We start from the raw sequence: 15318 nt of genomic DNA, 5'->3' as shown, positions 1-15318 counted from the left end.
GGACGTAAAAGACTCATGAAGTCAACGTGACCCAGAACATATCCACAACGCCAAGCACATGTAAAGGTTTTGGCATTAAAACAACAAGGGCTGTTACATGAACACCTTCGGAAATCAATGTGCAGAAGCAGAAAGGGGGGGGGGGTCTATGCAAGAGATTTTGACCCAAATGATTCTGTTACAGCGCATATTTTAACTCAAGAATGTACACATCAGTGACTGGGCTGATGAGAGTACGAGGAAACACGGAGAGTCAACGACTGCTCTGCAAGCTGGTAAGAGCTCTCTTGCTGGATCGATGCGGATACGGATACATGATATCTTGAACGAATTTTAAAAATAATCAGTCATAGTGAAAATTATAGCATTGTCAAAATTAACAATAGAATGTCACAATTGAATTCTAGTTCACATATAAAATCAAATTGCCTGAAGAATCAACGTTGAACTTGGGAAGTTCATGTTGGAAACCTACTTGAATAATTTGATGCATCTATTTTGTAAACGTTTTGAGTGCTATCAAGAAACATAAGGAAAAACATAGATATTCATATGTCCAGGGAACCTGGTGCCAGCAATTGTTTTTTATTAGCACAAAGTAGGGGATAGGGAGTTCAAAGCTGGAAAGCACTTGCACTGGTCCCATTTAAAACAATCTCCCATTTTTCTTTCGGACTATCATCTTACTTATCCTTTTGTTAATTTCATATGGGTTATGCAACACGCTGCATTGAATGGTGGCTGTAAGCAGTGTGATGGGAAATGTAACTAGCGCTGCAGCACAGGGATCTTCACCGAGGTCATAAACAGACTAGACAGATCTCTTGTCAAGTGCCAGTTTCAAATCCCTGGGGTTTGCAGTGATAGGACCTGGATCCGGTACCACCCCATTTGTTGAGACACTGCATTGAGGTCATGTCGTCAGTCTGGATCAAGATTATGTTCAATGATAAAGATAGCAGAAAAGTGAATGAAGGCAGACAGACTGCTTCCAACTCTAGAACATTGATGTGATAAAACACTCTTTGTCCAAACGCAACCCCAGCACCATCAGAAACTGATCAAGGCTCCCCAACCCATCACTGAAGCATCTGTGACAAGAGAGGCGAGTTTTGGTTATATGGAATCCCTTTCAGAAGGCTGGGCCATGCTCACCACACCAGAGAGAGTGTTTCACTGGGAGGGTAACCTAGGCTTCTCCTTCCAATTATGCTTCCACTGAAACCGAGCACTGCTGTGGAAGTCTCATGCTAAGTCATGCATTTGGTAGAAGAAAGATGCAAAAGGCCATCTACCCTACAAGGGATGAAAATTGATAAGCAGTAGGAAAGGGGTTCTCTTTGGGTGAAAGCATTTTAGAAAAATTGTAAACACCCCCTCTGAAAGATGCACATTTCTACAGACGTCATCTTTTCAACACAGTTTTCCCTCGGTGCTACATTGTTGTCTTATGTAGTGTGGAGAAGTGTGGCTCAATGGTTAGAGCGGCAGACCCTGATGCAGAGGTCTGGCCGGGACCAGGGTTCAATTCCCCACCTCGGCGGGTCTTGGGCTCAAAATTCCACTGACCTGATAATTCTCGCCTCGGTGCCTATTCTAATCATGGAGTCCCACTCTGCAACTCTGGGCAATAGCTTGCTTAATCTCCACAACGGCCCCCACAACGCTAAGGATGCCTGGCCTCCACCTTGGGGGTGCCCAGGAGTGGACACCTCACAGGGAAAGCCAGGATGGGTTCCACAGCGGTATTCGTACAAGCGCCTTGAGACCCTTGCGGGTGTGTAGTGCGCTATACAAGTATCAATTTACAATTTACATTTTTCTATTTATGTAGTTTCTATTTATGCTTAACAGAGAGAGATATCAAAATTAGTCAAGATCTGGCCTGTTTATCCTATGGAGGTTGGCCCTACCTTCAAGACACAGATGATGACGGTATTTTGTAAAGGAAGAGTCCTAGGGTCCTGGCACACAGACCGGAATATTCTACTTTTAGGACTATTAACGAAGATCCCATGATGAAGACCCCGAAAGGTATCTGCTGTGAATGACATATGGGGAGCAAGAGGTAGCCACTGCCATATTGGGCACAAATTATGTTTTTTAACACTACATTAATTTTAACATATTAAGACTCGCATATAACAATCTTTGTTACTTGATGCCGGTTAGAAGCCCTAAATAAATTAAAAGGTGGAAGGCCAAAGTGGAGTAAGCGATTCCATTAGTGACTGTAAAGTACCACACATGCTGATCATTTTATTATTGTAGTCTTGGTTTAAATAAATTGCATAATAAGTCACTGTCGATATTTGTTTTATCAAATTCACTTTAAATGTTACTTTGTTTTTAACAATTGACCTTCTAAAAGTAAGACATTTGAATAATACTGAATACATTGGACAGTTTCTCTGTATCTGTTTGAGAAGCAGCTAGAACACGGAGAGCCTCTCTGTATCTATCTGAAATAAGTCTATAACAATGTGTTTGTCTTAATGTCCATTTTCAGTTTAATTGGAACAAGCACAGAAAAAGTCTCATGCTTTCTTCTTTGTTTCTACCAAGTGAATGGAAGTTCCCATTATAATATACAAAAACCTTTCTTATTTTGTTATACCTTGTTGTAACCTGAAATATGCTGATTGAGTTTGAGCAATTTCCTAGTTTCATGGTTACTTTTATTAACTTCCTGGTCACTTTAGTAGCCTAGACATGTATGCTCTGACATTTGGTCATTGTAAGTGCAACTGTTACCAATAAAAACATTTTGAGATCTTTTTCCTGAAGAGGTCTGTTACCCTTGAGAGAGGCAAAGGTATAATGTTATCACAACTGGGGATTTACAGAGTGGGAACTATTCCTTTCTTGCTAGATGAGAAGGCGTTTATTTGAAACTTTAGAATTGGAGCCATGATCCCCAGTACAGTGTGCATCAACTACCATTAGTGAATCCACTGAAGGGAGCGGCTTCAAAGAAAGCCAGAGACCTGCACTGCATTCACGTTTGCCAGTCCCTCACACATGGTGCCCAAAACGTGTACAAGTCCAAAAAGAATGAGCCAAGTACATAAGGGTGCAGACACACTTACCGCGGAGGCTGCGGGCTGTCGAGACCGGATAATGGTCTCTTCATATATTTTCTTGTATGTGCTTAAAGTGCCAAGAATTCCTGGGTTAACAAAGTCAATCAATGCATAAAACTCTTGAAGATCATTCTGAACGGGTGTACCTTAGGAGGGAACAATGACATGTACAAAAATCATTTATTATGAACACGTGTAGTGGTGCTGTGCATATATCATACAGACTAACGCTTTTTTTTAAATGGATTAAGCTGCTATCAACTCATTTTCCACTACACAATACACCTAAAGCCAATATGTGGCAAACTCATAACACGTGCCCTCATTCGGGTAAACCAGAATCAGCATTAACATCATAAATATTTTATTTATTTGCATGGTTTCATGTCATGCATAGCAAACCCTACTGGCCTTGACATGCGAAATATACCACGTATAAGGTACTGAAAAATAACGGACATGTGGCAATGATTATACTATATATACACGTACAATACAGATAGTATTAAGAGTATCTTTAGTTGGAAGTAAGGATATACAAATATCTCATTATTTTCAAAGTAAGTATGTTAAAGGTATAGCCTGACCACTAAAGAGCACTGCAAGAGAAGGCAATAGAGCTGTACAGGAACACGTGTTGAGTTGAAAAGTATCAAGGTCCCTTAGCATATTTCAATTCATCAGAGGTGTCAGAAGCTATGCAGAGGGAGATCAAGAAAACTAGATGTCTCGCTCCTGTTAAAGGGGCACTTACATGGCACTTAAGGTGTGAAGCATTAGCGGCTGGGACTGCAGGTTAAAGTTCTTTTTAAATAGCTGAATCCACCTTTCTGGATTATGTTTATAAATAGAAAAACATTTCATTCTTTGAAACAAAGTCAATATCCAACCCCTAACCACACCCCTTTTTTAATGTCAGTAGTACAGTTTTATGTGAAGTTTCGAAACAGATCTCGCCATGACAAAAAATAAGACTATACGGAGAGGGTCTTAGGAATATTTGATTGCTTCTTTACAGGAACAGACCTTTACTTGGACAGTAATTGTATAAGGTGGCTAATGGAAAAAGGGACACATTCTAGATATTTCTAGAGACAGCTTTTACGGTCTCCCAGAACTTCTGTAATTAGCAAAAAAGAAATGACTGAAATGGTCTTGAGCCAGCCCTTTTCACTCCCACAGTAACAACATCTGCATGCACAGCTGCAACCACAGCTGTAATGACTGCAGAGACTGATACCTTGATCACCTCTGGGGCCACAGCAGAGAACTCAGCAGCAACAGTTGCTTCTGCAGCAGCAAGAACAGCTGCAACAGGAACCTCAACAGCAGTCACTACAACTATGATCAATGCCACAAATACAAGAACAAGAGCTGCATCAATATTTGCAAGCAGAGCAGAGACCACAGCAGTGATAGCAGCTTCTACTGCATCATGAACACCAGCAGCAATGACAGCTGTTACTACAGCAGGGACAGTGGTAGTATCCACAGCAATGACAAGTTTCTACCACAGCACAGAAGAGCCCACAGCTGGCACCAGGGCACAGATATCACCGGCAATAACAGTTGCTCGGACAACTGCAATGACCTTATATGCAAGCACAACAAACCTAAAACATTCTTGCGCAATGTAAGCAGTTTGAATTTATCCTTTTTTAAGGAATAGATTGAGAAGGTGCAGTCTCAAAATAGGACAACTGCCTCTGTCCTTCTTGAGCATTATAAAGTAGCAAGAATAGCAGCCACGGCCTACTTCTGATACCCATTACAAAGTAATGGGGTGACCCATACTAGTCCATGGACCTGGGTAAAACTCGGTATAGCCTACTTCTGATACCGGCACCTCTTCTATAGTCCCCTTGGCCAGGACATCTGACGTCTCCTGACGAAGAAAAGAGAGTTGGTCCTCTGTCAGCTTGTCTCAAGTTAGTGGCATTGGTGTTGTGATGTGAAGCAGGGTCCCGTTTTACCATATAGTGCCACAGGCCCATTCTGTCTACATCTGAAGCATGAGAGTCTCAAATGTCCCCGCCAGCCCATAAAACAGGGTTATGCTAAATAGCCTACGCTGCCCTGAGCGTCCACAGAGGCAGTAGGCCTCATGCCCTTCTGTAACCTTAGATGCATCTCTCCTGTAAAGGCCACTAACCTCAGGTCACTGCCTTTTTGATAAACAAATCCCCAAGCCCCTGTCCTCTGCGTGCATATCTTACTGTACATCGAGATCATGAAGAAATACCACAATGCATCTGTCATCTGGAAGAACAAGCTGGGCTAAGAGTAGAAGTGGGATCTAACCACAACTTTCCGCAACTTCTTACCTGATGTTTTCGTAGCTTTGGAAAGACTGCAACATGGCTGGAAATAACCTGTAACCTTTTGATACACCTTTGTACAATTTCGCATCTTCTGCTTCTTAAATTTCCGAAAAGTGATGGAAATGGTTTGCGATAAAATGTCCAGCTTTTGTTATGTTCTGCGGTCAAACACCTACTAAAGTTTTGATTCTGTGGTCACCAGTTCCTCATTAAAACTGTATAAAAGGACTGTCCACTGACCAGCTCATGGATCACCTCATACAGTGTATTCCACGACGAGGTGCTCGCAGCTAGCTGATTGACTTATTGATTGATTTAGCATTAGATATCGTTATACTGCCTCATTGCATTTTGATGTTCAATTTCTCTCTCTCTCTTTAAAATGCCGTGATTTAATATTTGCAAGATTGCGTGTTTTTATTCTTGATTAACGATATGTCTGACACTTGTTACTTGCTTGTTTGAATAAAGTGCCACTCCTGACTCGATTCCTGCTTCTTAGAGTGTATCTTGTTATTTCAGCTCATACGATCAGTGTCAGTTCCTGTGGGTTTAAAACCGCCATCTAACATTTGGCTCCCAGTGAAGGGCCGTGCATAAGGATCTCCAGTTTCTAGAGAGTGGGTCTTCCCCTGCGGCTACAGCCGGGGTCTGTCCCTCGCTGGCTCTTACTACCTGAACCATCGGACGCACCCAGGTAAGTCAAAGTGCTTTTTGTTTTTCTCTTTGTCTTGCACTAGTGTGGTGTCGGTCCCGGGTGTTTGGTTGGTGTCTGTGGGTGTCATACTCCTGTCCCGGTACCCCCGCCCTCTTACGGAGTGTCACGTCAAAAATCCCCTTTTTAAACACACACAAGCAGGCAGCAAGCCAGGGCTTATTGTAGGACATGTTGAGGTTTGTGGATTGAGGTTTTTGGGTCTCTCGCAGCAAGATTGCACTTAGCGTTTCAGTATTTAGTTTTATTGTTCATTTCACCTGTCTAGAAAATATAAGGATCACCTGTCTGACTCTTCCCAAAGACAGGGCACACGTGTAGACAGGAAAGGTCCCTTGCCCAAGCAACGCATCATTTTTTTTGTGGTTTCCTGTTCTCTTAAATGATCAAGAGAAAGTTATTTCAGTGCTATTTTTTGACTCTTCATAACGTATGAAGTCTTTTTAGGTCTCGCGACCTGCGTTGCACTGCGCAGTAGTGCACGCGCAGGTCACAAGACCTTTAGTAAGTGAAAAAACGGGGAATGTGAGCTAACCTAGGAATCGCACACGCTTGTGCGTTTCCTTTAGAGCTCCCCCATTGGCCTTTGCGTGCGTCTTATCGTAAAAGACTGCACGCAATTGGCCCGAGGTGCGCGCATTGCTCCTCCCATGGCCTATTGGTGTCTATTACACGCACCAAGTGCATAATAGACACCAATAGGCCGTGGGAGGAGCTATGATCGTGCCCAGACACAGGCGTGACATTACTTTTGGTATAATCGCGGCCCCGCACTTACAACATTAAAAGTAAAGCGCAGGTGCCGAGATTATACCAAAGGTAAAGCATTTGCAATGCTATAAGTCTTGTTTTCTGGTATTTTTTGTCTTCCGTTTCTCTTTTTCTGGTTCTTTCTCATTTTCATTGTTTCCAATGACTTTCATCTCTTTGTATGTTAATTCACACTTTTCTCCCTTTCGTAACCTGCCTACACCGTCTTTCCCCATAGAAAGTATTGTGCTGTACAACAGTGTAGACACGTACATTTTTGGGGACAGACCTATCTATTCCTTGCATCCCCCGAAATTAGGAATCGCTGTATGAGACGAGCTCGTGGCTCTGGGGAGGTGGAAATTAATTCGGACGAGGCGAAAGAGGTGGGTTTTGATGAGTAGCCAGCCTTCCATATGGTGGCCTTTTACTGGCACAATAGGAATAGCTTACCAAGGCCACTGTGCAGTCCACGTGCACTGTGTACAGAGAAAGGAGTGCAACAGCAAACAGGTGTGTTTACACACTCACCGGTTGACACCGGTGTCGTCCTCTTGGTAGGCACTCTGCTCACAAGTGACCAAGGGGATTGAGAAGATTCGAAATGAATCCATCTCCACGTGCTCACGATTCTTCCACTATCCACTGGAGGAACGTCCGACCACTCACAGCACCGAGCAATCCCTGCACAGTGTGTTCTTGTGCAGCAGCTTGGGAAAGCACTGTAATCTGCAGGCGAGTCAGTGCCTATATTACTTCAGGGGCTAGCAGAACCCAAGCCTCCCCTAAATTGGACGGGCCCATCCGGCTGTGTAGCGAGAGCTGAACTCGGAAACTGGACACTGGTGGAAGTAAGAAGCACGAGGGGGAATCACCACTAGACAGTCTTGTATGCGACAACCATGGCATTCTACTGTGGCGACGGAGAGCTCATGAGAAACAACATTGAGGACATGCAGTTATTTGATTTAATATGCTTTTTGTACACTAAAGCCATGACTCCAAATCTTTCTGGAACTGATAAAAAGGCATTTATTTTCAATTTGTTAATAACTCCAGTCTTCACCAAGCAAGCAAAACAATAGCCGTTTGCCAAACACATCGAAATACAAGCGTTTTTTTTTCTCTGCACTCGGAGGACACCGTTTGCCTTTATCCGATAATATTAGTCCTTGCACCCAACAATATATGCTTGACTGGGGAGATCGGCTGATCTCTACATATTGGGATACAATTTACTACTCATCGGAAACGTGGAAATATAACTTTTTAAGTATACTGGTGGATGCCGTGGATTGCTTTAGGCACACCTTGCCTCTATTGAAAACATTTTTTTAGCTCTAGCCATAGCCCTGAAGAAGTCATTTTGGTCACCATACCAAGACGAAACACGTGTTGGCAACGGCTATTGTTTTGCTTGCTTGGTGAAGACTGGAGTTATTAACAAATTGAAAATAAATGAAGATGACATGAAAGCAACCTGATTCACTGAATTTAACTAACGGACTATAATTTTGATTCGTTTAGCTCAGGATATACAATTTTGTGTCTATTACAATTGTGGTTGGCTTCTCTCATCACATTGTCTGGTCAATGGAGGGTGACCGAGACCTTATCCTTTGAGCTTTAACAGATATTGGAATTTTACTGGTGTTTCTTCCTAGCGCAATATATACTCATTCACCTGTTCCTTTTGTTTCTGATAAAAATGCATACAATGTCACTGAATGGGTACTTTAGGGCCCGCTGGCTGCACGGAGGCATTCTCGGATAATCTGCCACGGTGTCTGGAGGAGCAGAGTCAACTTATTTTTTGTTGAAAAAAGCCAGACACCACTTCAGCAGTCCTGCCTCGAAGACTTCCCCCACCCTTGACAAAGAGCCCGACATTCCCTTCTGCCAGTCCCTTCTCTGAGGTTCCACATTTGCCGCATATTACAGCACAGCATGTGCAGAAACTTAGAGTATAAACAAGGGTGTCTGAAAATAAACCATACGCAATCAGCAGCAGGAGCTTGCAGCATTTTTTTTGCCAATGTGAAATGTTTTCACATCTTAAAAGCTACAGAGGCAGTTTGGTTGTGAAAAAAAAAAAAGCTACAGAGGCAGTAATTAATAAATGCAAATGTGGACTGAATGCCACAATTGAATGAGCACATTCGCTTAAACGCTGCCCCATACTCAGCCTTCATGCCGCAACTCTGGAACAGGATGCCAGGTCAGCTTCGCTCTGAAAGCTGCCTCCTGCCATTCAGGAAGAAACTAAAGACTCTTTTATTCACAGATGCCTAGGCATAATCTTCCCCTTTGCGATAAAATTCTCCCTGGAACTTCCGTAGATCTGCTACCAGTGCTTAGAGACCTGCAGGTATTAAGCGCTCTATAAACTAAATTTAAACAATAACAATAACAACAACACAATTTCAATAGGTCACAGACATACTATTCAAGTACACATGTCCTTAGGATACATTAAACGATAATCAGAATTCAGCAGTACAACATTTATTGTAATTCCATCGATGTAAGCGTCAACAGGGCTGTGAGCAGACTAAACAAGAGGTGACCTTAAAAAGACCACTGCCCTTTCCCATTCGAGGCATTCCAAGTGTGCACTGCTCAAGTGGTCTTTCACATACAGAACACAAGAGTGGAAAGGCACTAGTTGTACAATACAGGAATCGCCCACACTTGGAAGATCAGAGGGTCCCGTGCTTATTTCAACAAAAACACAGCAGGATGCTTTCAACACCTCTATACCGCTGGCTCTTTCCTCTGTAGACCGAGTGACGTCCAATCATTAACCTGGGATCCGCCAGTCCTTCATCTCTCAAGAAACAGAAGCCCCTGGAACTATACTTTTCTCACTTCGCCCACCAAAAACTTCCTTCATGAACTTCCCCATCTAGTGATTTTCCACGCCTGCCTGTCCAGTTCTCCCACGACTACTTTGGCAATGGTACATAATCAATGCAATTAGCAGTTACCGATCAGGAAAACACAAATCATCCATTTATAATTTCTCTCTTCATTAAAACGAATGCCATTGTCAAAGAAATTAAACCAATGTTCATGGATTTTAGCTGCAATAGACCCACCGTAGATAGACACATTTTCAATCACTATACAACCTACAAGTAATCAAACCACAATCCCAGTTAAGCACCTGATCGCACAGGCTGTGCCAAGACTCAAATTTGGTTCACCACTAAATAGATGGAGATATAAATTCTCTCCTGATGATGTGCTTGATGCATTAGAATATCATGCTTTCTCTAATGATATCACAAACTGATCCTCGTGATCTCTTCCTTATGCTCAAATTCCTACTGTCTTAGGCCACCGTATTCCTCAACATTTGAGTTCCAAGAGGAATATTATTTACAAAAATGTCCTTATTACATTAGATCCCTTCCCTAATCCCATTCACAAGACTATATATTTCTCCCTTTGGGGATTTTTGAACAATTTTAAGAATGGCGGCCGAGCATTGGTTAGGTAGCGGATACCATCACCTCACAGAAACCTCCTAGAAACATGGTTAAATCATGCATTACAGAGCATTATGGAGATGCTTCTCCCAACTGCACCACAATTTGCTCAACTACGTTGCAAATACTGGAAGATGCAAAAGGATTACAATGCACACAAATAAATTCAGCACCTAGTCACGAAGGCAAATATGAATACACTGGGACTGTCATAAAATACTTTGTAAATGTAGGTAAAATATTAAATGGAATGGTGGGTACTGGTTACAAAGAATGAGACTTGATAAGTTGAGGCACAGAAGAGTCATAGTAATAGAGAGTACAGCCTGGTTTACAGGTAAGGGGCTCAGTCCAAGAGGAGTGAAGAAAGGGCTTTAATGGAACCACTGAACCTGAGCAGATGTGCAATGTTAAGAAGAACGGAGATGCAAGATAGGAACGTAGACATGTATAAATAAACACAAAGAAAAGCTAGTTTACAATGTCCACATGTTGAAAAAGGTGTAGAGAAGAGAATCTAGGAGCATGATTGGCTCACATGCACGGGTGTGGAATTTAATAAAATATCTACTTGTACATGGGACAGTTTGCTTCATAAATCTACTTGTCCTAGAACAAAATTCAATTCTATTGTAAGGCAACATATTCCTAGAAGAGCTGAAATTGAGATGCAAATTTAACTTTTTAGCCATATCCGACCCGCTTTTCTACAAAACAATCCAAATCAATGCTGCACCAAATTTACCCATAAGAAAACTCCTTTCTGAACTTAATCTCCACAGTTGGTGTCTTCCAAGTTGATGAGCCTATATTGGTGGATTGGTCCAAACAGCTTCAGATTGCTTTCTGCCTCTTTTTTTCCTTTTTTACAAAAACCAAGGTTACACACCTCTTGAAATTACATCCTTGAGTTCGGCAGATAAAAACACACTAATCTGGTTTCAAGTCTATCTGCTAGATTATAGCGCATTCGAACCAACTTGATAGTAATTCCGTTACCACCTGAAACATTAATCAGTCTTGCTCTTTTTAAGAATAAAACGACAATGAAATCTGATAATGGCTCTTCGCAGAACTGTTTGTTCAATTCAAATCCTTAAGATACATGAAATGGAAATGGCACCATAACCCGTAAAAGCACTTGCTGCAGAAGCTATGCTCAGAAACACTCTTTCCACATAGTTACATTCATAAACAAGTAAACTAACCCTGGCAAGAATTATTTTAAAATTTAAAGTAGCAACAATCTAACTCCTTCACACTGTTCCCCCATTCCTGATCCTTAATTCAAATGTAAAGAGCTTGCAAGGATCTTTGAGGCAAAGGTAACAAGCATTTGCAATGCAACAGGTCTCGCATTATTAAAGTTTGAGCTATTGGTGTTCCATTATTTAGCAATGCCAATAGCTCAAACTTTAATAATGCGAGACCTATTGCATTGCAAATGTTTGTTTCATTCTGTCTCTGACAAATAATGACCATTATGAAGGTTGAAAATACTTGCCTTTTTAAATGAGTTGTAAATAGGTTGTTGCCTTTTAAATAAGCTGCTGTCTTTCTCTTTGGGCAGGTCATGATTTTCCTGTCCCCGCGTTTTCAAGTGACTCTATGGTGTTTGCTTGTAAGGTCAGTGTCTTGCGCAAGAACACCGTGTTGCGCTGCTTGCGTTCAAATCTTTTGTTTCACACTAGCGAGACCTACGCTAGCCATGTACAAAGGTGTATAAATTATGTGAATATTGTCAGCAAGTATATATTGAAGGCCTGAAAAATGTGTGTATATATATATCGTGTGAATCTTAGAGTACTCCACCCTATTAGTGTGTATGTGTGTGTATCTTATTGTGTTACATGTTCCTTTAAAAAGATATATGGCTCTTAGTTTCATGGTCATACATAATTAGGTAAATAACTGAGTGCAGGGCTCAAAATACCCTCTTTCACCTCCCCACTAAGCCTTGATAAAAGAGTCTAAATATTAAAATATCAGAGCATTGCAGTTGTTAGCTTAAATACCTGCTCCCTCTAGACAAACATTAAATAGGCTCTCAAATTGGCATGTTAGACTGTAAATAAAATAACGCCCTTTTACATAAATGGGCAAACATTAAAATCGAGTCCTAAATACAGTCAAAACACTCTTCTATAATAATGCACTGCAAATTAAAGTAGGCAAACTGCTCAAAAAATAATTTCACATGAGTAATGAGGGTGGTGAGAGGGCGGAAATAATTCTGCACATATTGCACAACAGACTTGTTGCCTTCTTTAACAGTCAAACAGACACAATAACACCAATTACTGCGCATCAAAGTGACATTCTGTCAGCGGCCTGGAATATCCAAGGGATAGACCCATCTACAACCCAAGTAGCAAGTGTGTCATTCCTCACATTGACAGGACTACCGGTACATTGCGCTAACCATACATACCTCAGTACAAGTCCAGTATTGCCGGACCCTACCTCCCCAGACCTGGTTTTGGCCAAATAGCTCAGTGAGTTCCTCACCTACTGAAGACTCCCAGTATTCCCCCCGTTTTCCCAACTGGCTCCCAAAATTGGTGGAATTCTCCTAAAGGATCCTACAATTTGGAGGGGTCAGTGGAGGAAGCTCACCACTCAGATAGCACATACTCAGACACACAAACTACACCTATATATCACTCCAACAACACAGTAGAACTAACAGACTTACAGAAGTCCAACTCACCAGACACAAGTGGTCAACCGCAGGGAGAGGAACACTCCCCTGCCCCAGAGTTAAACTACACCTAATCAGAAAGCCTGGTTAACTATCTCAACTCACGCCCTCTAACATTGCCTGCAGACCAAACGCAGTACGCGACATAGAAAGAGCCCTCCAACACCTGAAGGACTAGGGAATGAATGTGACATCATCAGAATCCCTAGTACCGCAGATTGTTGTGTACCTCATCAACGACCACATTGTAGGTCTCTCGGAAGGAGACCCTTCTTCATATATCCCAGCAGCACCTTTAACTAGCGACACCCTCCTAATTGTGTTCCAGGTTTTAGGCATTGACAACAGATGGGAACACAACATAAGGCTGATAATTGTCCCTGCTTACGTTTCCCAGCTACACACAACATCCCTATAAATAGAGATCCCTATGGCTAATCCACTGCATCATGTGCTGAAGACCTTCACAGGGCAAGAGAAGCTAATAATTAAACACTGCAGGGAGCTACACAAGCACACAAAGAATTTCACACACCCTTGGTCACCTGAAGGCACCTTTGAATGTACTATACTGGATCATGCTACTACCTTCCAAGAGGTTAAATACACAGGCAGCAATCTTCAAAAGTGCAAAGGCACTCTAGCAGTGTGGTGCATTGTAAAAAAAATATATAGAGCCAATAAGTGCGCCTACGGCCCTACCTGCGTATCATGTGAGCGGCATGTGTCCTAGTATTATCACTCTCTAAGGTTTAGCTCCAACTTCAAATCACTTGCCAGCCGCTGACTTACATTATGTACCCGACCACTCTCTTCCACCACCTCCCCGAATAGACCTTGACATAACAGACCAGACACAAACACTGAAGCACGTTAGCAGCTCCAAGCCATTGGTAGACGCCGGAGCACAGGGATTCACAGGTCAAATAGATGCACAGTTCACATTAAAACTTACACCAGCAAACTAACATTGCAAGAGAAAAGGAAACTGACAAAGATTATGACACTGCATCCCAGATCTCACACGCAACGAGCCACAGCTCGCACTCTGACTCCCTCTGCTCTCTCAATGACGAACAGCAACACCCCCTGAGTCAATTTTGCAACCACCATGAGCAATTGCAACTACGCAATTCCTCATCTCAGCACGAGGGCTGTGCAGAATTCCAGGATCGCCTGGTTACACCCCGACGATCCAGGAGCTGTAACAAAGAATTTTCACGCCCCTTTGCCCTCTCAAACACGGACAGATGGAGACACAGCAAACTTAAGCAAACGTACGGACAGCATAACACTTGAAGACATTAACAATGAAATGCTACAAAACATGCAGTCACACAGCCTTAATGACAACCTCACTTCGGTCCGCTGTCTATCAATTAAAATAGAACAGATACAAGATACACTTAGTGACATGCTCAATAAGGTAGACATCCCTTCAAGAAGAAACAATGCCAGCACAAATGCCTCTCCACATGCACCAATGCCACACTCTCTCAGCCAAAGATATTGTGAGGGATTGTCACAAACTTATGATGTCACTACTTCAGGTATGCCCCTTGCAGCCATTACAACCATTCACAACAACACCTCTGCTCAAGCCAGCAATGACGGGCACTTAGGCCCGCCAGCACCTTCATAAACACTACCATCAACTATGCCACAAACTGTGGGCCCACCATCTGAGTCCACGTCTGACTTCCTACATGCCACTTCTGAGAGGTTTCACCCGCACTAGGAAGAACAAACTATTAGGAGACAAAGGAAAAGTGAGATAGAACAACTATCAGTGTTGGGAACACAAGGGCGACCCAACTACATGTCCTATGATGTTTCAGGAACAGCCTTAATACGTTCCATTAGGCAGAAAAATTACAGAAACATGATGATCAGTAAACAAACTGCTTTACAGAGCAAAGACTTAACACCCAATGAAACAGTTACCCGCGGGGAGGGTTCTGACTTCTATGTCAACCCATTGACTGATGATTTGGCGGGTTGGACGGAAAGTCTTGCACCATAGATGATTCTGTGGCCACGAGATGGATCCTTTGATCCACAGAACATGGCAACAGCAGAAGACTGTGTCTTAGATTGGGATGGAGATGAAGAGTGGGACTACGCTTACATAAGGGCAAGGTTAAAGGTCTGGCAGAAATATGCATGTCAATTCGACCTCACACGAGCCACTGCAACAAATACTCCAGTGGCACATAAGATGCCCCTACTGTTTAAGGACCCAAACGCTGCCCAATAT

The 15318-nt window shown here is 42.4% G+C and overlaps 1 protein-coding gene and 1 long non-coding RNA gene across 6 annotated transcripts in view; one reads left to right on the top strand and one right to left on the bottom strand.

Annotated features, from left to right (window-relative positions):
- Window positions 1–15318, bottom strand: part of RAD54B (RAD54 homolog B) — a 608133-nt gene that overhangs the window by 142744 nt on the left and 450071 nt on the right. For all 4 annotated transcript variants that reach the window (XM_078687026.1, XM_078687028.1, XM_078687027.1 and 1 more), the window contains one exon: window positions 3090–3229. In XM_078687026.1, the coding sequence (XP_078543152.1) occupies window positions 3090–3229 (140 nt within the window). The remainder of the gene's footprint in view (window positions 1–3089; window positions 3230–15318) is intronic.
- LOC144828658 (uncharacterized) overlaps window positions 1–15318 on the top strand; it is an 82182-nt gene that overhangs the window by 38606 nt on the left and 28258 nt on the right. Inside the window, exons 2-3 of one of the 2 annotated variants that reach the window (XR_013610506.1) lie at window positions 5927–6101; window positions 11931–11986. This is a non-coding gene — a long non-coding RNA (uncharacterized LOC144828658). The remainder of the gene's footprint in view (window positions 1–5926; window positions 6102–11930; window positions 11987–15318) is intronic. The other variant, XR_013610505.1, reaches the window with a different exon arrangement.

This window comes from Lissotriton helveticus, chromosome 4_1 (genome assembly GCF_964261635.1).
Source record: "Lissotriton helveticus chromosome 4_1, aLisHel1.1, whole genome shotgun sequence".
In the NCBI taxonomy this organism is placed as follows: domain Eukaryota; kingdom Metazoa; phylum Chordata; class Amphibia; order Caudata; family Salamandridae; genus Lissotriton; species Lissotriton helveticus.
Note: the sequence above shows the minus strand (reverse complement) of the source record. Positions and strands in the feature narration are given on the sequence as shown.